Here is a 24,948-nt window from a genome sequence, read left to right as displayed (position 1 = left end):
GCAAAAAAGGGTGGAAAATCAATAATCGCAATTCTGCTTTATTTACATAAAATGATGCTAAAATATGTTCTCATTTCATTTTAGATTGTAAAAAACAAAACATTCGGCCTATGTCTGGTGAGATGCTTCAGTCATTTATTCAAAACGAAGCATTGAAATGGGCCTCACTGATCAGTTTGAACTAGATTAGCAGTAACATTTAGGAGAACAGCTCAGATCGCACATTTTAATGCAGTGAAAAATCAAGTTGTTACAGAAAACATGAACAGAGACGTGACAATAAAACTGACTCATTACCCATTGTTATGGATATAAAACACATGTTGTGTTCAGGTAGTGTGTATTTGGTCTTAAAATTAATTTCCCCACCACAGTTACTCATTTTTCTTGAGGTCATCAATGTGGAATTCAGCAGAAGGCTGAGAGAGAGAGAATCATAACAGTCCTGTGAGATGACTTTCTGGCTTCAACCATTGTTCTGGAAACCTTGTTGTCCACTGAGACCAGCTGGATTTTTCAGGTAAGGAAAAAACAAATATTTGAGATATGAGATTTCATAAGTAGTTTCTTCTCCCAAAACTACACCTGAAGGAACGAGGTGTCCATTTTAGTTAAGACATGATGTATTTTGATGTATAAGCTCTTATATTTGGAGTTTTTCTGATGACATTTTTGTAAAAGCACTTACTGTAAATGTCAAAATGATGTCAGATATCTTGAATACACATTTTGACTTTATCACAGAGTCTGAACGACTATTCAGAGTGACGTACGTTAATAAATGTTGAACAGGTTTGCCGTACGGCAGGTGGTGGTGTTGAACATTTGTGTGCGCTCTGTCATCACCCGGAGAGGAAGGAGGAGGATGAGGAAGTGGAAGGAGCAGCAGCAGCAGCAGGAGGAGGACAGGACCTGGAGATGTAGCTACCCACACCAGAAGCACCAGCAGCTGTCAGGAGACTACTAGCTGGGCAGCTAGATAACAGGGATATCTGACAATGCGATGGGTAACTGCTGGGCATATTGTGTCGGGCTCTTCAGGAGAGAAACCAGCAGGATCCAGAGAGGAGGCGGGTAAGTAAACATGGCACTAGCCGAGGGAGCTAACTAACTAGCATAAGAGCCTCGTCTGAAACCAGCGGCTCCGGTCACTGCTAGCGTTAGCTTAAAAGTTGGTTAGCCGTAGACTGGTGTGTGTGTGTGTGTGTGTGTGTGTGTGTGTGTGTGTGTGTGTGTGTGTGTGTGTGTGTGTGTGTGTGTGTGTTGAGACCTTGTGGCTGCTCTGTGTGTTAGCCTGGTGAGACATGGAGGCCGGTCAGTGAGCCTCTGGTTACGGTCTCTGAGGGGTCTGACCTGCCAAAAGCCATGAAGACCCCACCCCTGTTGTCAGCAGTCTGGACGTGCAGCTCAGCGAGTCACACAGGCGGACTGAGGCAGGGCTGCTGAACAGGTCTCTGACAGGGACTGTGGCTCATATGTGGACTCTGTAGTTCAGCCTGTCCTGAATCTAATTCCTGATAAATACAGTTGTCCGTCCCGTGCGTTCTCTTACAGGCCGTCATGTCACTCAATGTAATGTTAATAATTCATGTTTTTTAGTCTGACTTGGCCCTGTGCTTTGTTCAGATGACTGAAGGACTGTTGTGTCACATTAAGTCACCATTTCCATGTATTCACGCATACAGTGGAGGTTATAATGTAGTGTGGTTATTGGTTATTTGGATGGATGGATAACATGGTAAAATGGTAAAAAATAAAAAGAAGAGGATAGAGTTGAAATTAGAATGTATTTCTAGAACATCTCAAACCTTGATTCACATTTAATTTTATGACATAATGAGCAAAGGAGTAAGTTAGTTATGACTCAGAAGCAGTCCCACCACCTGTCAAAAGAGAAACACCTGCTACTGTGAAGTCACAGTGAGAGCGACATAACAGAATTATAAATCAATATCATTGTAGAGATTTTGATAGGAAAAGCACAGGTCAATAATGGTAGTTGCGACTGCCCTCAGTTAAGGTCGACCTTTGTCAGGGTCCTGGCATCTTGCATTACTAAACAATTAATTTAAATATCAAAATCATAATCTGGCCAGGTGCAATATCTAAATCCTGGAAGCTGAATTTTGTTTTCTAAAGGTAATCTGTGTAACAATAAGCATTGTGGTGTCACAAAGATGCTCCTGCCTACAAATCAACTAAGGGAACACACATCTTACAGACCCCTAGCAACAATCAAACCATGTACTGATCTATTATTTTCGGTGAAAATGAAATGCAAAAACCATTCACATTAAAGTCATGACTCCTATCGCAATATCTGTCCAAAATAATTGCACAATGACTTTGTCTGGCATATTGTTCAGTCCTAATTTGAACCAATCCAATTTGAAGGTGATTAGTTACACCTGTGTGTTTCTTGCTGTTACAAGTCAAAGCAATGAAAAAACTGTTTTCAGCAGCAGCTTTCTTTAACTCTACATACCCTGGTGATGTAGAGAGCCAGTAAGTATTTATGAAGATTATCAAAACATTATTTTAACATAAAAAAAAAACAAAAAACAGATTTGGTTCATTCATTTGAAAGTTGAAAATGTCTTATACATGCTGCACAGTCACGATCAGTCACAGGGTTGTGGTCATTGCAACATCGCTCTGTACACTTTGCTTCTGCTTCAGCTTCAACTGGTGTAATTCAACATTTGGGACAAAAATACTGCCCTCAACATCAAATGCTTGGGACACATCTTCATTTTCAGAGTCACTGTGATCAGAACCCTTCAATATCCTTTTTACTCATCACAGTCTTTGATAATTAGGCATATTGGTCAATTTACTTCTTGAGCATAAAACGCATCAATGCATCTTCATGTAATGTCTAAGTGGGTAAAGTCAAATAGAACAGTCTACTAAATCAGAAAATTACACCCTTTAAATCCAGGAGAAGACAACTCTTGTGCCATATCAGGATCTAACAATATCCAAAATCTAATTCAAACAGCCTGAATAGTTAAAAAATTACAAACAAACAAAAAAACACTATCAAAATCTTGTCTGTGTCAATAGATATTGACCAAAGTGCCACATATCTAATACTGGTTTTACTCAACAGCTGTTCAGTTCTAATCACAAAATGTATTAGATGTCAACGTGTAATCATAATTCATCTCATATACAGAATAAATAAATCGTTAAGCCACCATCTCCTTGAAAAGACAGGACTTTATCAGGTTTATATCATTGTTTGGTTCTGCTCTTTTAATTATTCATACAGGTCAAAGTACTTCAGAAGCAGTACAACAGGGGAGCATTACACAATAGAGGTACGAGTCCTTCATTTACTCGTATTGTTTTCCTTTATTAATGATGACTGTGCAGCTCAATGATTTTATATCTAACTGTGACTTTTCATCTTGCAGTTTGAAAATCTGGTGGAGAGCGATGAGGTAGGTCTGAACATGTTATTACCATAAGTTAACATATATAAGAGCTTTCAGTAAATAAGTTTAAGGAAAACATTGTTGGAGACTTTTCTCTCAACTCTATTATTGTTTTACTGCTTCAGAATAAATTACAATGTAATAGACTGTTTTATAAGACGCATAGTCTAATTATAAGCTGCATTATGCTGGCCCTCCCTCCTCACTTCCACCCACCACTGATGGGCTGAAGTTTATGGGTGCACCACAGCACACCCATCACTGCGATACAGCAGTCAGGGACTAACTCAATTACTGTCTCCATCCCAGACTGGTAGCACATGAGTGAAACCGTGCCGCAGAGAATATTCAGCTCACATTGCTCTGTGGTGAAATGTTGTTTGTTGCTTTGCAGGCAGAGAGTCCACAGTCCTGCCCGAGGTAAGAGGTCCCCTGTGAATCTAAAAACAAGTAACCATGAGGATTCTTTTACAAGAAAAATATGTCAGGACCAATTTTGAACAAGTGTGGTTTGTTCTTTTATCAGGCCCATCAGTGAAGATGAGATCAAGCACCTCAAAGAGCACCGCTACGCTGCCATCTCAGACAAACAGAGGCTGATCGACCAGAAGCTACAAGTGGAGGTAAGTCAATTTGAAATGAACAGTCCCCCCCCGTTATTCCATTTTGTGTTTTAGACCTACTTTTGCTTATTTTTAGTTTGCTGCATTGTTTTTTCTGTTTGGTAATTTTCTGTTTTGTGTCTTTTGTGTTTGTTTCATTTCATTATTTCTGCTTCAGTTAGAGGCACAAGAGGAGAAGTTGAGGCTAGAAGAGGAGGCTAGAAATGCCGCCCAGCGTGAGGCCTCCAGGTTGGCTCGTGAACACAAATTGAAGGAGGTGAGGCGGCACTGAGCGCTCCCTTCTGCCAGTTTGACTTACGGCTTGGCTTAAACAACTTCTCCTCTAACCTGCTGGCCCTGAGCAGGCAGAGGCTTCCCAGTCTTTAAAAGGACACAGTGACATTTTCTCCGTTTCCTGTCTTCTTTTTGTCCTCATTGTCCACATTTTTCTGTGTCAGTGCATTATTTACCTGACAAACCATCAGACCTGTTGGCATTCTTACTAATCCTTTAGACACATCATAGCTGTGGTATCGCAGTCTCTTTATCATAGAGAGGTAAAAGATAACACACTGATTTGAGTCAGGCACTTCAGGATGCAGTGATATTCAGTAGAGTTTGCAGAATATACAGAAGGATAAAAGAGCCAATACACATAAAAATGTCTATGAACCTTTTTAGTAATTACTAGGAGTGAAATGAGGAAACGAGAAGGCCAGGCCGCTAAAAATACTCTTTCTTTTGCCTGGCTTGTACACTAATTACAGTCTACACATTATTAAGACAGAAATCTAGATTGTAGGAATATGATATAATATTTCAGCAAGACTTGTTGCTCAATATTTCATATACTGTGTAGGGAAAGGCTGGCTGGAGGAAAATGACTTTTTATATATTATTTAAGATGAAAATGGGGCTGAAAACACAAAACTCTGCTAATATTGTGTTTTTTTTTCTTTTTTTTTTCACCCAACACCTCACTGCTTCTCTGATGTTGCTTTGTTTTGTTAAAGGGGACATATGCTCTTTTTGAGGTTCTCACTGTGCTTTGGTCGGCTCTGTTGTGTTTTTAGCTTCCAGTTAGCTTAAATTTTTCCATTAATGTAGGCATTAATAATACAATTGTGTGACACGATGATGTCGTTTGTTGTCATAAAGCCACAGAATTAAAGGTGGGAGAGAAGAGCTTCTGTTGGGGCGGACTTTGACCCTCTTAATTTTCATGACTTTTTTTACATACAGATATATAACACACAGAAGGAAAGGAAGAAAATACAAAGGCCTAATAGTTCACTTTTCACAAGTTATTTGCTCAAACTAAGATTGCTCAGAGTTTATTGAATTTTAACATACTTTGTCTTTTGATCATGGAAAGATGTGATTATTTTTTTCATTTGATCTTGTTCACAGCTGTCTGCCCAGAGGAAACGGGGCAGAGCAGATGGCTCCGGAGGTGAAACTCAGCAAAGAAAGTGAGTGACTGAAGTTCATTAGACAACAGGATTGTTGTTTAGCTGAGCACGTGCCACAGTCATGAGGTTCAGCACAGGTTCTATTAGGCCAACTAAAGTAGAAACACTTAATAGACAACAACTCTGGATGTATTTAAAGGGATCTTGCAAATTTCTTGTTTTAATCTCCAAACAGAGGCATTGATTTGATGATGTGAGCACACAGCTGGCTGCAGCAGTCAGGCAGTGTGTAGGCTGCAGAACAGATGTTTTAGCGCTACAGGGTATCCAGTCTCAGAAGTCAATTCTTATCTAATTCTCACTGCGCAAACAAAGCTGAGTGTAGTATTTCTGTAAAAATAAGTCAAGCTATTGTGCGCTTAATACTGTCTTTTTAATTTATTGTTGCACGTACTTGCTGACAGAATTAACCTAACTTACTTTAACAGCCATCTTTCCACATAAAACCTACCTCTGGTGACCACATACAGTAAACTGCTTAACTGTATGTACATGAAATACTTGAATAAGAAAAAGATTTGTCCAAAAATATTTTTCAAATTAGTTTTAAAGAGAACTTCAACAGTGTCTGATTCCTGTAGACACCTGGAAAACCTTAGTTGGAGGAATATTTTCAGGCCAACTAATTTTGTGTCAAAGCTGTGAGTGGCTGCTTTTACAGTTCTGTTGTTGTCGTGGTCTCTTCCAGACAAGCCTCTGGGGAGGATTTTGACGTCTACCTCCAGAATGTTAAAGCCCAGTCGGAGGCTTTCAGGAGCAACAGTAAGTCAACCATGTAACTCAGGCAGGTGTCAGTGTCAGGGTGTACTCCTTTCTGTGTTAATACTTTTTTACTTTGTTTCCAGGACTGCCCTCTGACACAAACGTGGTGACTCCTAACACAGAGTGCAGCTGGGACTTCACTACCAAGACACGCTCCACCAACGACGACGGGACCTCACTGGATCTGGAGTGGGAGGACGAGGAAGGTGAGGGTTAATGTTTTTGCTCAAATTGGAAATCTTTCTCTTGCCACCAAACCAGGGCTATGATGTTATTGCTCAAAGGCAGAGCACTGTGATATTGTCATCGCCAGCTTCACAGGGACTGCCTGTTTACTTGTGTTTATTGTATTACAAGCCTGACAGTGAACCCTCAATTCAGCTCTGACCATGATTAAAGATTAGTTTAAGAAAAGTTTAAACTTTGTTCTGAAAGTCTTGGGTAGAAGCAGGTTACCTGGATCACTGCCTGCAGCAGTTTTGACTTGAGACTCCTGCTGTCAGACTGAAAGCTGGTGTCGTTGCATCACAGGAATCAATCGTGCTCTTCCAGCCTGGGAGAGGTCGCGGACGGAGGAGGACATCTTGCGCGCAGCCCTGAGGCCTGGCAGCAAGCAGATGAACAGCGGGCCGACCTCAGCCTCCGAGGACTCCAACGCGCTGGAGTGGGAGAATGATTTTGTGAGTACACATCCAGAGGACAATGCAGACACTGAATTTGAAGGGTTTGTCAACCCTGTCCTAGACACTCCGTCTGAGGACACGTCGGACTGCAGCCTCAGGTTGGACAACCAGGACAGATAGTGTCCAGCACCAAAGGAGACGTTTGTTGTGTCCACTTCATGTCGAAGCTCACCAGCTTTTCGCCTCATGAAACAGAAATGTACTTGCTCTTCATATTCTGTGACATGAGACTGTTATGCTGCGGGAATATGTTGTGTTTCTCTTCACTACTGCACAGTGTAGTGATGTTTCTATCAAATACTCATTTTTTCAGTGCCTTCATTCGCCAAATTAGCCGACCATTTTATGCATTGTAACTTCAACTGATCAGTTTCCATCCATTACCATATGACAAGGTGTTAAGTGAGTGCTTATTCTCAATGCACAGCATCAAGGCAATCAAACAGAAGCTGCCAAGCTGCTGCGAGGGGAGCCTTGAATGCAGAGTGCTGCTTTAGGTGGTGGGGACATGGTGTGTAACTTGTATATTTCAAATTCCTGTCTGGAAACTTGTCCTCTACATTTGACCTGTTCTAACTGTTTAGCAGCAGTTGACAGCCACCAGCACCTGGGCACCGCCTGCAGCTAAGTCCCGCTAAGGCCAGTGCCTTTGTCAGTGGTCACAAGTCACAAAAACCTCCAAAATCTCCTCTAATGTCTCTTCAGTTTTATAAACCTGCATGATTGGGGAAAAAAGGAACGTATGATATATAACCATGCCACAGCTGCTGATTCCAGGATCTGGGCTGGTGATATTATCTTATCCTCAAATGCTCTTCTGAATCTTGGATCGACTGCACAACATCAAACTGTTTGATTGACAGTAATCCACAATAAACATTGCCTGGGTGCATGGCACTCATTTTGTGATATGCTGCATGCACTATGACGAGAAAGCTGACCTCATTGCAGTCACCACAGTACTGGAAGGCCTAATATGATGCAGATTAATGTTGCCGGTAGGGGACTGTTTCTCATGTTTTAATAGATCAGTAATTAGAATAGCTTCCAGGCTCCAAACAGCTTTCATATCTGATTGAATGTGTCCACCTCTCAGGGCTAACAACCTTGTGTTCAGAAAAATGAAACTAAAGAAGTCCAAGCATGAAAAACGCTTTCACTGTGCTTTTGCAGTAGTAAGATCAATAGTTTTGTGCTTCTAAATTTACACATTTCCGTTAGTGGACAGAGAATTTTTTTTTTTTTTTTTATAAAACAATGTAATTAAGCACATGCATTGACTCCTCTTCGTCTGCTTTTGGACATCTGGGTTTCAAACAAGCCTTTTTCTTGTCTTTTTTTGACAGATTATATTATTATATCTTTTTTATGTCAAAATCAATAGCACAGAATAGCAATATCATTGCCAGGAACCATGACGTCCTCATCATAAACATTACAGGTTATATTACGGATTATTAAGGACAGCAGGTCTTTGCGCAGGTCTTTTCCAAGTTTGGAATAAAACATACTGCAAATAGGAAGGTCTTGTTCATAATTTGCCAGCTTCTATACTGTCCTGAAATACCAGTAATTTTCTCTTTTTTTATGGTTTAATTGAAAGTATGAAACCATATGGAAATGAAAAATCTTGACATTTAAAAAGCTGCTATTAGCAATAATTGAATAATTGGGTGGCACTAACATTTTTCACGTAAGTTATAAATCAAAACAACTGGGCAAAAAAGCAAAATGATTAAACTGTTCAATAAAAAAAATGGTGGAACTTAATCTGAGACAACCTTCACTAAATATAAGTAAAATGTATTTAATCTGACATGAAACCACTCAACTAAAACATTGACAGATCATGATCTGTTAATTGATTACTGCTGATATTTCATGGAGTCTGGATGAAAAAAAGAAAAGAACCAAACATGAAAAAGTCATGTTCTATAATTGATCCAATGCTGCTGTTTACATCGTTCTAGTTATTGTATGTTACATAATTTTTATATCCACCAGGTACAGTCAAGCATGAGTGTCTGACATTGATTATTTAATCTATTTGAATCAAAAGTAGTTCACTGATTTCACTCGTGAGGTGTAGATCTTTAATTTGCTGTTAGACATTCACTGAACTGATTCACTTGTGAGAAGAGGAAACCGATCGGACAACTGTGCACTGTTGTAGGAGTGTGTAGATGAGACACGGGTTGATTTGCAGAGTGTAATTTAATGATGAATTGTTTTGAGCACATTTGATTATTATGTTTTGCTGTGATGACATGATCTCTGATTAATCACTGTAACTTTCTGTACGAAAAAAACAAAAACAAAACAACAACATGTAACTGAACATTCCTTGTCACACTGAGCCTAAGAGAAAAAAAATAAAATTTAGAAAAATGTATTGACATCGCATTACATCACACTGTAATGTCAAATGGGCATGGGGTGTCCCGTACAGCAGGAGTTGATACATCTTTAAAGGTGCAATATGTACGAATTTTAGTTGAGGATTTACAAAATAAACTAAAGGTATCAACAGAATGTGACAAAATAACATACATGACATTATGATGTCCAAAAGAAGCTCGCTTGCTAACCAGCTAGCCTTGTTCCATCTCGATCCAAAGCTCTTGACTAGCCATTTGTCTTCATATAAACCATATAAACAGCAGCTCTCACCCAGTCCTCTGAGCTCTCAGTCTGTACTGCTAACTGCACAGCTAATGGAGCTAATTAGCTAAGGGTAGTCAGTGGTTGGCACTTATTCTGGTGAATCACTGCCCCATTTTTTTATGAAATATGTCAAGATTCCAATTCTTACATACTGCACCATTTAGTTCCCCTTTTTTAACGGATCCACCATTTCATCAGTCTTGTGAGCTGTTGCTGGATGTAAATAGTTTGTGTGGGTTTTGTCATTTTCAACGGGAAGTACAACACTCATAGAAGGCAGACCAAAATAACTTTTGACTTTATACCCAGTTTCCACCATGATGGAATTGTTCACACACATAATTCTGATTTTGAATCAGCTGGTAAATTTCAACCAAAAATAAATGTGTTAACCAAAGTGCAAACCAAAGTGGGCCCGTCATGTTCTAGAGGTTATTGTTCAAAGCCCTCCGATACGAGCTGTTTCACTGAATTACACCAAAACCGAATCAAGAACCAGAGATAATTTGTTGGAACGGGCTGTAGACAACCACAGACCGTACATAAATCAAGTTGCATCACAATACAAACTAGAATGGCATTCAGTGGAGCACATACCTCCACCCGCACCTTATATTAAACTCAACAGTCAACCCATAGCTGCTTGAGCATGATTTTAACTTCTAGGATCCGCATCAAGTCCTACTCACTCACCTGTGCAGTATTACCTGAGAAAAAATGTTGAAAAACACCCTGTCACACTGTAAAGAAATTTAGAAAGAAATTCCTGGATCCCTCCCTTTATCCGAATCTGTACCAAAAGTTAATGGGGTCTGTTCTGGGCTAAGATTCATCCCCCATTCAAGTTTGATGGAAATCTGTTCAGTAGTTTTTGCGTAATCCAACAAATCCAAACCAACAAACAAACAAATGGACACGGGTGAAAATAAAACTTCCTCCAGTGGACCTTTAAGTGCTCTACAAGGGTTAAATATCTCTGTAACTAGAAGTTTCTTATATTAATGTGCTTTCAGAGAGCAATGGGGCAACCTCTGATTCTCAGCAAATAGATCATGGAAGTTCCTGCAAATAGTACAAGATACAGTGCAGAGTTGAGAGTTGATTCAAGAAATTGACAGATCGTCTTAAAGTAACTAACAGCAGGGTTTTCACACACAGGTCACAGCTCATGCAGCACAGACTTATTTCTAAAAGCAACACAAAGCCAGCAGCAGGCAGCTCTGAAGTGACCTTTACTACTTAAAGCTTTTTACTGTCCTGATGGAGCTCCCCGCAGACCATCATAATCCTCATCTGCCCGACTCAGTTTTGGAAGTGTCTCTTTATCTCGTTGTTTCAAGATGCAGAAATGGACTCTTGATAATCTGTGATAAATTTCACAAAACCGAAAGTCCCATTTTTCTGTGTTTAAAATACAGCAGTGATTCAACTTCCTGTCAGTGCATTACTCATGAGCTGTTCTGAACACTGTGTGCCTGCTGTGAAAAATCCTCTGTGAAAAAGAAATGATGCATTTAATGTTTTTTTTCTGGTTTAAGAAGTGAGCAGAAGACTTGACTAGTTTACAGGTCCACCACAGACACTGTGGCTGAACAGTCAAGGAAAAGTTCGACACACAAAACGGAATAAAAAGTTTGAATCAAATCAAAAAGGATTATTTACCCTGATCATCTGTCAAACCAGGTGATCTCCTCTGAGATATATGAAGGAATGGGATAACTCAAGTTGTTAGATTTCTGTATGTTCAATACATTGGTGGAAGATGGGGTAAGTCACGCCCTTTACGAGGTAACAATGAGCAGTTGAAGGTCCAGTGTGTAGGATTTAAAGGCAGCTCTACAAGCAGAAGTGTAATATAATATTAATAATTACATTAACATTAGTGTATAATCACCTGGAACTAAGAATCGTTGTGTTTTAATGACCCTAGAGCCAGCCGTAGGGGAAGAGGAGACGAGGGGTGTCAGGAATTCAGAGGATGAACCACAGATGATTTCCTTAAAACAAATCACAAATCATTTCCAATCACAGTTGCAGTTAATTCAGAGGGGTCTTCCAATCTGCAACGTCTGCTGCTAGAGGCTACTTAATCCTGCACCCTGGACCTTGAATGAAACAGGGGGATGCAGTTTCTTTCTGTGCACTTAAACGTGGTTTTTTTTAAGTTGAAGTACGTGTCCACTGTAGTCACTCGTCACACTGTTGGTGGTGCTCACTGCAAGGACATTTGCCACAAATCTGGAATTTGTCACATTCAGCCCTATCATGGTGGATTTTTGGGGGGTGAATTAGTTTTGTTTACACGTTTGCACTTGAAGTAGCTTTACAAGTTGATGCATTCTTCATTTGCAGCTTGGACTTTTCTGGTAATAAAAGTTGTCTTTGCACACTTGCGTTGTCATTGTGTGTGTTTTCTTTCCATTAGAAAGAGATACAGTTCATTGTTTTCTTTACTTGATGCCAGGGTTTGTATTTGTTACGTGTGATTTCCAGTATCAGCTCTCCATCACTACATCACTGCTCATTGTGAATATCTAATATGATCAATGTAAACTGTGAGCTGCATTGCGGCAACCCTGTGGCATCAGAGCTGTCACGGCCTCGTCTGCTCTGTTGTTATAAAAATAGCAGGTGATCAATTCTTCTACTGTTTATATCTGAACTCAACATCTCTGTCTTCTTACAGAGGCTACTGGAGTGTGTGATGGGGAGAGTAATAGAAAGATATTCTGGAGACTTAAAAGAAAAATGGAGCACAGCGTCAACTCTCCTTACTCCTGATGCTCTGAGTGAACACTGATCTAATACGAGTATAAAGCACATACACTGATGAAGATTTCCTCCTATTGCAACTATATTTTGATTATTTACAACAAGATGTAATGCTTCCAGCAGATTTTGCTTGATTGCAGCGAATCTAGTTTTAAGATAAAACTGGTGCCTAAGTCATCTTGTTTAGTTTTTGCTGTTTTTTTTTTCGTTTTACCTTTATACTTTGGGAAAAAACAGAAATTCTGGAGACTTTTTGTTTGTGAATAAAGAATTTAACAATACAGTATGATGAAACTGATCATATACTCAAGATCTCTATCATATGGATTATTATAGAAACAAACTATGTGAGTAGACAAAGTATGTTCAAAGAAATTAGAAAAAAGATACAAGACATATCAATATCTGTAAATTTAGTAACAACACAGTTTTATGTGAAACTGTGAAATGGGCCTCTTTAGCCTTGGTTGAAATAGAGTATCTGTGAAGTAAAAGCCAAGCCCTGCTCCAGTTTGTGTGCTCAAGCTTAACTCTCCAGAAAAACTGTCCTCTAGGAACAGTTTTATTATTTCAATGTATTTATTCTCACCATAACTTAAGTAGCGGACAGACTGGACAGAGGCAAGTGAAATCGTTGCATTTGGTGCATTTCTCTTATTCTCTCATGAATTGGAAAATGGGTACAGACATAGATTGTTCATAAGAGAGCATCTTTGCTGTAATCATGTGTGAAAATATGACACATAGTCTGATGATGTCAATCTGTGTCACTCACGATGACCTAATTCCATAAACAGACAAGCATGACTTACAGCTAATGGAAGATGTGTGCAGCCACCTCTTTATCTTTAGGTTACTAAGTGTTTGTCCACCTTTCAACAATGACATACAGCATATAGAAGATGAGAATTTCCGAAGGGAATGGTCCCACAAAGGTCTGGAAAGGACAGAAAGTTGCGAGAATAAAAATCAGTTAATTCCAGGTCTTGGAAAGTTTGTAAATTGCATGAGTAGTCATGTCGAGGAGCACCATCAGGCAAACGGTCCCAATAATCATTTGTGGAAAGGGGCCCCTGATGGCTCCTCATTGGCACATTTGGCAAAAACAACTACAAAGCCTTTTAAACCTCCCATAAAGGCTCTTGGAAGAACTACATCGCTTGTAAACAACTATTTAATTCTATAGATCGCCGGTTTATGAAAATGTGTAGTTAATTTAAATGATATAAAAATAGATATCTTTCAGGAAATGCATTAAGGTATGGTTAAGCCATTCGTCCACAGCTCAGAATCAAGAAGTGGTTTTATTGCAAAGTTGGTTTTCACATGAAGGAACTGACCTTGCTATATAAAGATATGAAAAAATATAGAAGATTTAAGGTTGAGACTGGTAATGGCATAGGAAAGAATAAGTATAAAACGTATTCTACATCAAACACTTGAAGAAATAGAAAAGTTTAATAGTGCCAGTAGTAAGTGCACAGTCACAGTCTGGATGTAGGTCGCCCACTGGTGGTCGAACATGGACACTGCAGCTCATTTGGACTCTGCAGAATGGAGGAAGAATTTGCACTCCCAACATTATCCTTCCAGACAGGGGGCATGTTGTGTACGGAAATGGGTGCGGAATAGTATTAATTCGTTTGTTTAACTGAAGTTAAACAGACTAACGTCGCGGGGAGAGCCGCAGCCTCGAACAAGCGACTACAAAGGACAACAATACACAACAGACCGCAGCGCTCCAGACTGAGTGGAGCCAGCGACTTGAGAGACGTCCCAGAGCCGCAGCACGACCATCGTAAGAACTCCAACTTCACACATTAGAGCATCAGACACGTAATTAAATGAACTTTGATGGTGTTTTTCTAAGGTAATGGTCCAGCTGCTGTTGTAACATGCGGAGTTTATAACGGTGATAATGCAGACACAACTGTTAAAGGTGGAAAGAGTTTATCCACTTGGAACTTTTTCTTTTCCATGCGCGAACTAGGCAAGCGAATGAATGCGTTTGAGAGGTCAGAAGTTGTATGTGCTGCCACTGGAACATAATATAAAACAGCTCTCATAAGGCTCATGCTATGTTACTACGTTTGAGGCAGTAAGTATCCAAACGCGCCTCAGCTGTAACACTGGAGCGGGCACTAGTTTGTCGCGAAGGCGGAGGGATATGCGCTCCGCCTCTCCAGTTTACTTGTGTCCAGGACCTGGAGGACATGGCACGGGGAGTCGGAGGGAAGAAGCGGTGGAAAAACCAGAGAAATCCTTTAGGAAAGTAGGAAGTGGCGCTCAAACGTTACGAGAAAATCTCATGAGCATGGCGTGGGCGCATTGCTAGAAGGTAGGTGACTGAACAAGAGTCGAATCGTTTCGTTAGCAGAGTAGAAGTTAACTCCAGTGCGCTACATCAGCAGGGTACGCTGGGCTCGCCACTTTCCCTCGGAGGGCTGGGCTAACGGTTAGCATAGCTTAGCTTCAGTTGTGAGAAGTTCAAAAAAGTTTCTGGAATGGAGGAAGAGGAGGAAGGGTGAAGTAGCTCTGGCTAACCGTAAAGAGGTAGGAAACGATGGCGCATGAGGTTTATGTTAAAGAGGAAACGCTGATTAAAAACACCAGACTCTTAAATTACATCGCGGTAGTTGTTCTGACGTGTTTGGTTAAAAGTTTAAACTAAACCAGTTGTATTCTTTTCGCGTTAGCTAAGCTAAGTTAGCAAATTCTCGAGGTTACTTCCATTAGCTGCTACATGCCAGGGCTAGCTAACGTGTCACAGATAATGTGTTATATTGTGACGGCGTGTCTTCGTGGTACAGTTTAATTAGAGCAGCACTAAAAGCTATTTTTACTGCTGTTTGGGGATTTGTTTAACGTCAGAGGCGTCTCTCTGAATCCCTTTTCTCGCTTTCTCTGGGTGGGGGGTGCTTCGCTACTACCCACCGAGTCGCTCTTCCATATTGTCTGTTCTTGTGTACTTTATGCTTGTCAAGCATTTCAGGCAGTAAGCCAAAGGATTGTTCTTTAGTTGTCTTGAGTTGAGACGTTTTTAAAATGAGTATGACGGCATTAGTATGACTGAGAATGTGAAAAACTACTACAACAGGCCAATTTACCAGTGATTTCAGATGTTTTTGTGTTGTTTACCTCCTCCAGTTTGCTTCTTTTACAATTGGTATGGAGTGTTTCAGGCATTTGCAAAGATCCTAAAAAGAATATTCTCAATTAGGCTCGACTGCCATTGTTCCAGATAGTCTTCTGGCATGTTATCTTAAGTTGGAAGCACCCTGTGATATTGAACCATAAAATATCTGAAAATTGTGCATGTATTTTCATCCGAACAAAAGTTATATGTAGTTACAAAGGCTGTGATCGTACAGTGTGTCTATCTGCTGGCATTCTTCAACATCCAAAATATGTCGGACATGCTCTTTGTTGTAGATGTATCATCCATATGCTCAGGAATTCAGAGGATGAACCGCATGTGACTTCCTTATGACGGATCACAAATCATCTCCAATCACAGTAGTTAATTCAGGCAGTGATCAGTAGTCAGGAGGTTCACTTCTCCCCCCAGCCCCCTCTCAAAACGTGACTTCGTGAAAAGTTTATTTGGTCAAGATTTATGTGATTTTCAGCCTTTGATAGGCTTTATTTGAACGGTTAGTCATTCGGATGGAAATCCAGTTGTCCCTTCAGGCAAGTTAAATCTATAACATGTTCATCAAACAATAGTTTCTGCCTGTTTCAGGAAGCATGGACACGTCCTTCTGTCGAAATCTGTCACCCATCGTTGCTCACCCATCACAATGAAGCGATGAATCACTGCTGAATCAGTCTAAAAGAGGACTAGCTGCATCATATCTCTGACTGATCGGGTTATGTGGAAACAGCTGCTGGAACATTTTCTGCTGAATTTCTGAAAAAACTCACACTGATGGTTTTTGTGTATGCCTACATGTCTTACTTGAGGTTTCCCTCCGCTTTCATGTGAATGTAGAACAATGAGCAGTGGAAGTGGGTGCAGTGCTGTTGGACAGCTGTGTACTGGAAGGGAGGGATCGGGGCAGAGATGGGATGAGGGAGGAAGCAGCTCTTTGTGGTCACATCCTTTTTGACTAAGGCCGTTTTCACAAGCCCCCAAACAGCTGCTGCCGGCTGCATGTGTTGAACTAGGTCTGCATGTTATGGACAGAAGTGATGTATATCACAGCATCGCTTGTTTCATTATTGGTTTATTAGGAAGTCTGATGGAAACAGTGCCTCCACACTAGTAGGTAGGAACATCAGTTTGTTGGTACAGTCATTTGAGTCATCCTGATGTTACATACATTGTTAAAGTGATGATTCAGTGTTACACTTTTTGTGACTCAAGGTTGTGTGAAGCAGAAATTACCAATAATCTCAACCCTAACCTAGGTCATACATAGAAATAGTAAGTTATTTTTTCATTTAATTTTTTTTCCTTTTCTTCTTTTTTACTGTTTTAACTTGTCAGGTTAGTAATTTTACTTTTCTGTCTGATGGTAGACACTTTTCTTGATCTTAATTAATATTATAACAGGTGGTGCTCACATATATGCAGACATCTTCACTCTTTCCTCCTTTTTTCATATTTTCTTTCACTGTGCACATGCTGGTCCTTGTGGCATTATAAAGACAGCCATGTTCAACAGTTACCTTCCCAAGGATCTATGTATCATGTAAGAGATCATAGTAGATGCTCTGGTAGTGCAGCTTGCCAGCTTTACTTGTTGGTGGGGCAATTTATTAGCCTGCAAGAGCTTCCCTCAACTAATGTTTGTCTTTTCATATGCATGACTGTCTGCTAGTTCTACATACAACAACTATCAGATAATTGCATCATCCCAATTTCAGCATGACTGAGTCTCTTTGGGGAAATGATGTGTCACATCAAAAAGAGGACAAAGGGCTTTTTTGATCAACACATTGAGTGAGAATAGCGTTTGTCACATGCTGTGCTGAGATACAGACTTCATTCAAAAGTGAATTTTAAAATACATTTTCCATGTGATTCTTTACAAATGTTAGCAATGCTCACATGTTTATCTGTGTACATAATGACAAACAGATGAGTGAGCAACTGATCATGACTTGTGTCTGTTGTTTTTTTGTTTTGCAGACGGCTGGTTGGACAAGTCAATCCATAGAGGACCTGGGTGTCATCGTGTCAGTTCAACAGAGGTCCTGGTCTCAGCTCCTGCAGCCTGCACCCCCTCCCTCCATCAGTGTTGGTGACCCAAGTCCGGACAGCTTGCTGCAGGGCCCTTCCTGAGCAGCAGCAGCTGCGTCCTGCTTGCTGACTCCCCTCCCTCCCCTGCTTCCTGTCCTTGGTCAGACAAGGCTAAAGCCTCCTCTCCTCTCCCCTACCCCACCCCTCATCTCTGCTGGCTTCTCATACTCACACACCCACTCACATTTACACACTCAAGTGGTTTCTCTTGTTGACCACACATTCACACACTGTTTTTGGCAACTAACGCAACAGCAGGGGGCTTGTAGATCCTCTTAGCCCCCCTGGAGTGACCAACCGCCATCACAGAGGTCCTCCCCTTTTACCTACACTGCAGCCTCCAGCATGACCTCGATGTCCAGTCTCTTTTCCTTCACAAGCCCAGCGGTCAAGCGCCTGCTTGGCTGGAAGCAGGGCGATGAGGAGGAGAAATGGGCAGAAAAGGCAGTGGACGCACTGGTGAAAAAGCTGAAGAAGAAGAAGGGTGCCATGGAGGACCTGGAGAAAGCTTTGAGCTGCCCTGGGCAGCCCAGCAAGTGTGTTACCATTCCAAGATCACTGGATGGCCGGCTACAGGTTTCCCACAGGAAAGGCCTGCCTCACGTCATCTACTGCAGAGTGTGGCGCTGGCCCGACCTCCAGTCCCATCACGAGCTCAAGCCCCTGGAGGTGTGCGAATACCCATTTGGCTCCAAACAGAAGGAGGTCTGCATCAACCCATATCACTACAAGCGAGTGGAGAGTCCTGGTAGGTTTCTTTTATTAACTACCATAGACAGGTTAATGTTTGACACATACTCTCATCTAGGCAAATTATTTATGTTAACGTCACAAGATGTTGTAAATTAGCTTTTTAACACTTAAAAATAGTTTTTATAAAGGTTTACAATTTTATGCTCCTAAAGAAAAAAAAACAGTATATGTTTGTTAAATTACTGCATAGCAGCATGAGACCAGAGATCAGAGTAGTGTGGAGCTGTGCACATCTTTTAGCTAGAGCTCTGGATAAACCATGGAGCTGGTAAACATATCCACAAAGGTCAGGAGGCTGTCATCACACGGGCCTGTTCCGCCCACCCCCTCCATTTCACAGAAAATCAATATCACTAGCTCTTTTGGAGTCTTATTAGATTATATGCTTCAGGCACTCCAGATGGGGTGTGGCATCAGAGAGTGCCTTACTAAATGCATAAACCACTCAGACTAAACTCACTGCACTTTCTCATCACTACCCCCCTCTCTCTAGCTCTCCCTCTGTCAGTCAGTCACACACACACCACATCGTATACACTCAGGGATGACCCTGAGGGGACAGCCTCTCTGACACTAGACAGGTTTGGGAAATCCAGCCTCTGTATAGATCAGTTGAAGGCTGCAGATCACATGTCGGTCAGGAGAGACTAAACGTCATGTCATTTTAAAGCAAAGTGAACTGGATAGTTTGGAGGACAGGCTTGATGCCTTGAAACTTGCAGTCAGTTAGGAGAGGAGAGTCAAGGCTATGGAAATGCATGCTTTTCTTTTTGTCAGAGTTAAAAATACAAATAAACATGGATGACCTCTGTTATCTCTTTATCAAGGTCTTAAGTGGCTTTTGAGGAATGCAGTGTTGTTGAGTAGTTTTTTGTATATGTTTATGTTTAACTGTCTCAAGTCTTAGGTTGAGATTGTCTATTTTTGTGTTTAACAAAACAAAGACCTACTGGCTGTATATAAAAATGCTTACAAAATGTTAGGAAGTAGACGTATTTTTATCAGACAATTTGTTAAAATAACACGTCTCTGCTGTTGTAGTAATGTCAAGAAAACCATCCTGTTAAAAAGGCTACAAGAATAAGAACCTCATATTAACATGTTGACCCTACATTGATTTGTGACTTTATGTTAGATCCAAAAAAACAAGCATTAGAGAATATTAATTGGCATGTGTTTTGCCAGGATTTAAGCCCTTTTATTAAGCAAATATACCAAACGAAATATGAATTCAGCTTCTCCATTATGTCATTTTATATGATCTTTAGTTGAACATCTTTGTTTTTTTACCCTTGATTATTGTTGAGTTAGTTTGTTACATTATTTTCTAACATTTTGCAGGTCAGATGAAGAGAATATTTTGTAGTTAGAGACCTCGTGTTACACACATTGTGTTTACACCAGGGCTACTTTCCTAAGTGCATGCCCTCCAAAGGCCCCTCTTTCCACCACTGGCTGCATTTCCCTGTTAATGATGGAAAGGATACATAATTTACAAGGATAGGCATTTAAGCACAGTGTAAGCCCTCCTTCGAACAGGGTTTCTTGTGAAAGACGCGTGCCATGGACATAGACATGGCTCCTAACTTATAATGATCGATTTGTTTTCTAAATGATAAGAAAATACCTTTCTTCTCATGACTGTGTGCTCATTTTTATCCCATACCTTTTTCTTCCACCATCCAGTGCTCCCTCCTGTCCTGGTACCACGGCACAGCGAGTTCAACCCACAGCACAGCTTGCTGGTACAGTTCCGCAATCTCACCCACAATGAGCCGCACATGCCCCTGAACGCCACCTTCCCAGAGTCCTTCCAGCAGCCACACAGTGGGGGCGGCAGCAGCAGTGGTGGAGGAGGAGGTGGGGGCGGCTCTTTCCCCATCTCGCCCAACTCTCCGTATCCTCCTTCTCCTGCCAGCAGTGGTACTTATCCAAACTCTCCTGCCAGCTCGGGGCCCTCCAGTCCATTCCAGCTCCCAGGTATGCCAAATATACTTGTGTACCTGACCCTGGGCAAGATGCCAAACTATTGTGTTTTTGTGAATTGTTGCTGTCATGTAGCCAAAGACAAGCTAACAGTTAACAAACACGAGTCTCTAGTGATTTTTTTTTTTTTAAGTTGTGTAAAGGAAGGAAAAAATGTGTTCATCGTGTAGTTGTTTACAATAAAGTGGCAGCAGACATTTACCAAAGATCCAAGAAAATTTGATTTGCGCATCAAGGACATTTGGAGTGCAGTACCTTATAATGACTCAAACTTAATAAATATCATACAATTTCTTTTTAATACTTCTAATCCATTCATTATATTTGGTATCACTAGGGGGATGAAAAAGGTCCTTGGTAACAGAACTCTAACCAGGACAATTTATTACATTTGCCCAAATCAAGCTAGAGCCCTAAATGAGGACAAAGGAAATGCCAGCTAAGCAGTGTCCACCAGAGCCAGGGCTGCTGGCTGCTGTCAAGCCACTAACTCAGTGGAGCAGGCAGCCTTTCTGTCTCATTGTTACTGACTAGAGACTGAACAGATGCATCCAACATGAATAAATATCACTTCACTGAAACATTTCTTTCTGTCCTCTCTAACAGTCTTGGTGTATTAGAGAAATAACTGTGTTTATTTGGATTATACTTGTGTGTGAGTGAGCGTGGATGTTTTTGCTGCTTTGTGTGTGTCTGGTGACTAGCGCTCTATTCTGCTCCAGTCCAGATCTGCTGACACATCCGGTGGCTGCAGGCAGTCAGGCAGAAAACGTTTTTAATGGCAATTTAGGATTTTAGGATTTGGGCTCATTTGTGCTGAAAAGCCCCCGTTTTCATTGTCTCCACTCACAAGCATCATTATTGTGGAAATTTCCTCACTGTAATCTAAGTGGAGGTTTTCTCCTTTGTTTTTTCCTGTGTGCCTCAACGAGGTCTCGCAGAGCTCATGTTGCATCTCTGTCGGGAATGGGCTAGTATGTGGCTTAGCAAGTGAGGGATATGTGAAATCTGACACCATTTCCGGGGTACAGATCCTGTGATGATTGTTGGAGTCCAGGGAGACACGTGTGTGAGTTCGACTTGATTTGCCAGCAGCAACAACTGGTCTCATCCTCACTAACTGCTCTCTTAATGTCTCAGCTGACACCCCACCCCCAGCCTACATGCCTCCTGATGAGCAGCTGGGCCAGGAGAGCCAGTCCATGGAAACAAGCAGCAGCCTAGTGCAGCCGAACATGGCCAGAGGAGGTGAGGAGTTCACACAATTACACTGACAATATAGTTATGTCCAGAAAATACAGAGTACCCCTCAGTGAAAGCAAGGAAGCCCTGTTTGAAGGCTTAATGTAAATCCAAGAAGCGGCACATTACTTTACAGTATAGTCATTGAGGCACGATGGAAAATGTTCTCCATCTGAGCACATTTTGTTCTTGCAGCTCAATGGAATGCACTATTGACAATGCAAATCTGCAGAAGTGAAACCAGGATCGTTTTTGTCTTTATACAACTTTATTTGGGGCTTCTTTAGCTTCATATCAGGAGCTTTTACACTACATGACTACAGTGGACTCATTGAAATGAATGAGGAGCACATTTTTGCCCCAATTCCAAGGCTGTTGATGTTGAATATTTGATTATGATTCAGTACTTATTGTTAGAGCCTGACCAATACTCAATTTTTGTATATTTGGTATGTACAGGGTTTTGATTTGTGCACTTTATTGTTTATGTGAAGCACTTTGTAACTGTGTGTTTAAAAGCAATACAAATAAAGTTATTTTTATTTATTAGTACTATGATATTAGTACTATATATCAGCCAATATACACAAATTGTTTTTTCAGTGATCCCTCAAATGTGACTAGCAAACACTTGTGAGAAAGATATGTGATGGAAGCAATGTATTTTACAGTAGAACAGTTAACTTTTTATTGTCTGAAATGACAGATGCACTGAAACGTTAAACTGCACTGGGAATTTAATATTGAAATTACCTCATGCATCCTTTTCTGTGTTATGATCTGTAAAATAACAGTTTTCATATCATTGCTTTGAACAGTTTGTATGTTTGCAAAGTATCTTAAGATGTAGGTGGTGATGGGGTGCAGTTTTCTATGTAGTTCCTTAACTCCCAAGATCAAAATGAAGGGGGAAGAAGTGTCAAATTTTTACAGTGAAGTTAAGGGATTTTTAATTGGACTAATTAATCTTTGCGTTGTATGTAATACTTTCAAAACAATAAGTAACATGCTACTTTGCTCTTGTTGTGTGCTCATGTTCATTTTAGCTTGAACTGAAGAAATTCTTGTTTTGTTTTCTAATAATGGGCACTGTAGACATTTGTACACTAGTAACATATATTTACCCAAAGACAGATTTATATAAAGCAACAGGTGCAGAGTCTTGCACTGCCTATATGCACTCTTAAAGTTATTGCTTTGTAAGATGAATCTTAATCACTATTTTATGGCTTCTAGAAGATTTTTGTGTGTCGGAGGATGTCATCAGTTCAGTTAATGAACCTATTTTTATCCACCTTTTTGTGCAATGTTCTAGATGTGCAACCAGTCGAGTACGAGGAGCCGAGCCACTGGTGCTCCATTGTCTACTATGAACTCAACAATCGTGTAGGTGAGGCGTACCATGCCTCGTCAACTAGCGTGTTGGTGGATGGCTTCACCGACCCTTCAAACAACAAAAACCGCTTCTGCCTCGGACTGCTGTCCAACGTCAACCGCAACTCGACAATCGAAAACACCCGCAGACACATTGGCAAAGGTATGGCCAACAGTCACACAAAAGAAAAGGAGGTTGATGAGATGTTCGTTTTGTTCAGCTGTCCTGACCATCAGCTGTTTGTCTCTGTTCATCAGGAGTACACCTGTACTATGTGGGAGGAGAGGTGTACGCAGAGTGCCTCAGTGACACCAGCATCTTTGTCCAGAGCCGTAACTGTAATTACCATCACGGCTTCCACCCCACCACTGTCTGCAAGATCCCCAGTGGATGTAGCCTCAAGATTTTCAACAACCAGGAGTTTGCTCAGCTTCTGGCCCAGTCTGTTAACCATGGCTTTGAGGCTGTTTATGAGCTTACTAAAATGTGTACCATTAGGATGAGCTTTGTCAAGGTAAGGCCCTCATGAACTAAATGGAAAACTGGAGGAGGCACACAAAGCAGGTACAGCTCTACATCTCTCATTTTCCTCTTTGTTTCATTTGTTCCGTCTCCTCACAGGGCTGGGGAGCTGAGTATCACCGACAGGACGTCACCAGCACCCCCTGCTGGATTGAGGTGCATCTGCATGGACCCCTCCAGTGGCTGGACAAGGTGCTAACACAAATGGGTTCGCCTCTGAACCCAATCTCCTCTGTGTCCTAATGATGGACCTGTGGGAGCTATGGGGAGACCCTTTCTACTTTTACTTTTCTTGTCTCCCCTCAGTGATTTATAATTTAAGGTGGTCTTAATGGCTGAACTGTTTACACTTAACTTTGGGAAGGGACAATGAACTCTGGCTGGAAATTCAACAGCAGCAGCAGCCGGAATCAGTTGTTGAAACAGAGTAACGTTACAAGCGAATACCTTGGAGAAAGAGAGGAATGGGGAATGCTTGAGTGGCAGTAACATCATGGACACAGTACTGCTTGACAATGCTGCAACACCTGCAAGAATCGAGGGCTCCATTGTCCGGCCCAAATCTGTCAAATGTTTTTGCATCAAGTTTTATTGTCTTCTCAAATGTTTTTATTTCTCTCTGTGTAGTTTTTCATGAAGCAGAAAAGTTTCACTACACTCTGCCTTATGTCCGACAGACGAATTGGAATTTTACTGAACACTTTTCTTACATTGTTGTCTCAATGTCAGATATTTACAGTAAGATATAGACACAACTATGTTTACCATTAGGCTCAGATATAACAAATGCTTTCTTTTTATAGTCTCTACTGCTAGAAATGAACACTGAGCTACTGCCTTTAAGAGAAGGTTATGTATGCCAACCTGATAGTTTTTGATATGGGAGATCAATCACTGAACAAGTTTTAACATGCCATAAGCTAACAACATCGTGAATGTTGCATCTATTGCAATAGAAATAGTCATTTGTGATATAATCAGACAATGGACATCATCATTATTGATTCTTGTTTGTACTCTCGAGTTCAAGTAAGAGTGACTGTATTTTCCATACTCACTGTATTAACAATATTGTGCACTCATGGATTTTGTGGAGGCATATTACATTTTGGCGTGGGTACCAAGGCATTATGTTGATAGATAATTGACTTCATTAGCTCAGTGAAATAAACAGGTTATTTGGTAACAATGATTGTTTATGTTTGTTCTTTTAAGATCCGGTTATACCTCTGTGCTAAATCAGGATAGATCAGCAGTAACCCAACACATTACCAGGCATGTGTATAGATGTAAACAGAGATTAATTGTGTTTTATGAAACACTGATGATAGATTTCTGGCGCATCACCACCCAGTGTTTCCCATTGAATATTGGTCTTTATATTATTATACTTGCGTGAATAGCTGCTATTGAAACTAGAGGCTAAATTT

General features: G+C 40.8%; 2 protein-coding genes across 5 annotated transcripts; both read left to right on the top strand.

Annotated features, from left to right (window-relative positions):
* Nucleotides 1-940: 940 nt before the first annotated feature.
* On the top strand, nt 941-12,012 carry ap1ar (adaptor related protein complex 1 associated regulatory protein). 2 transcript variants are annotated; one of them, XM_037077008.1, is made up of 10 exons: nt 941-1,074; nt 3,275-3,323; nt 3,420-3,446; nt 3,835-3,860; nt 3,967-4,063; nt 4,221-4,319; nt 5,453-5,514; nt 6,203-6,276; nt 6,360-6,482; nt 6,808-12,012. In XM_037077008.1, the coding sequence occupies exons 1-10, from the start codon at nt 1,004-1,006 to the stop codon at nt 7,077-7,079; spliced, it is 900 nt and encodes a 299-aa protein (XP_036932903.1). In that variant the 5' UTR covers nt 941-1,003; the 3' UTR covers nt 7,080-12,012. The 2 variants fall into 2 exon arrangements, with proteins under 2 accessions (XP_036932903.1, XP_036932904.1); XM_037077009.1 differs by lacking the exon at nt 4,221-4,319.
* Nucleotides 12,013-14,037: 2,025 nt separating this feature from the next.
* smad5 (SMAD family member 5) lies at nt 14,038-24,710 on the top strand. 3 transcript variants are annotated; one of them, XM_037077459.1, is made up of 7 exons: nt 14,038-14,193; nt 17,530-18,388; nt 20,080-20,373; nt 21,520-21,627; nt 22,937-23,158; nt 23,254-23,510; nt 23,618-24,710. In XM_037077459.1, the coding sequence occupies exons 2-7, from the start codon at nt 17,986-17,988 to the stop codon at nt 23,759-23,761; spliced, it is 1,428 nt and encodes a 475-aa protein (XP_036933354.1). In that variant the 5' UTR covers nt 14,038-14,193; nt 17,530-17,985; the 3' UTR covers nt 23,762-24,710. The 3 variants fall into 3 exon arrangements, with proteins under 3 accessions (XP_036933354.1, XP_036933352.1, XP_036933353.1); XM_037077457.1 differs by lacking the exon at nt 14,038-14,193 and adding an exon at nt 14,562-14,733; XM_037077458.1 differs by lacking the exon at nt 14,038-14,193 and adding an exon at nt 14,800-14,948.
* Nucleotides 24,711-24,948: the final 238 nt, after the last annotated feature.

The sequence above is a fragment of the Acanthopagrus latus genome, chromosome 18 (genome assembly GCF_904848185.1).
Source record: "Acanthopagrus latus isolate v.2019 chromosome 18, fAcaLat1.1, whole genome shotgun sequence".
NCBI lineage: Eukaryota > Metazoa > Chordata > Actinopteri > Spariformes > Sparidae > Acanthopagrus > Acanthopagrus latus.
Note: the sequence above shows the minus strand (reverse complement) of the source record. Positions and strands in the feature narration are given on the sequence as shown.

Bases quoted from the DNA above. Each gene is read 5' to 3' on its own strand.
- ap1ar (XM_037077008.1), top strand. From the start codon at position 1,004: ATGGGTAACTGCTGGGCATATTGTGTCGGGCTCTTCAGGAGAGAAACC. The intron at 3,861-3,966 runs GTAAGAGGTCCC...TTCTTTTATCAG, and splicing joins AGTCCACAGTCCTGCCCGAG to GCCCATCAGTGAAGATGAGA. The intron at 4,320-5,452 runs GTGAGGCGGCAC...TCTTGTTCACAG, and splicing joins GTGAACACAAATTGAAGGAG to CTGTCTGCCCAGAGGAAACG.
- smad5 (XM_037077459.1), top strand. From the start codon at position 17,986: ATGACCTCGATGTCCAGTCTCTTTTCCTTCACAAGCCCAGCGGTCAAG. The intron at 18,389-20,079 runs GTAGGTTTCTTT...TCCACCATCCAG, and splicing joins CAAGCGAGTGGAGAGTCCTG to TGCTCCCTCCTGTCCTGGTA. The intron at 23,159-23,253 runs GTATGGCCAACA...TCTGTTCATCAG, and splicing joins CCGCAGACACATTGGCAAAG to GAGTACACCTGTACTATGTG.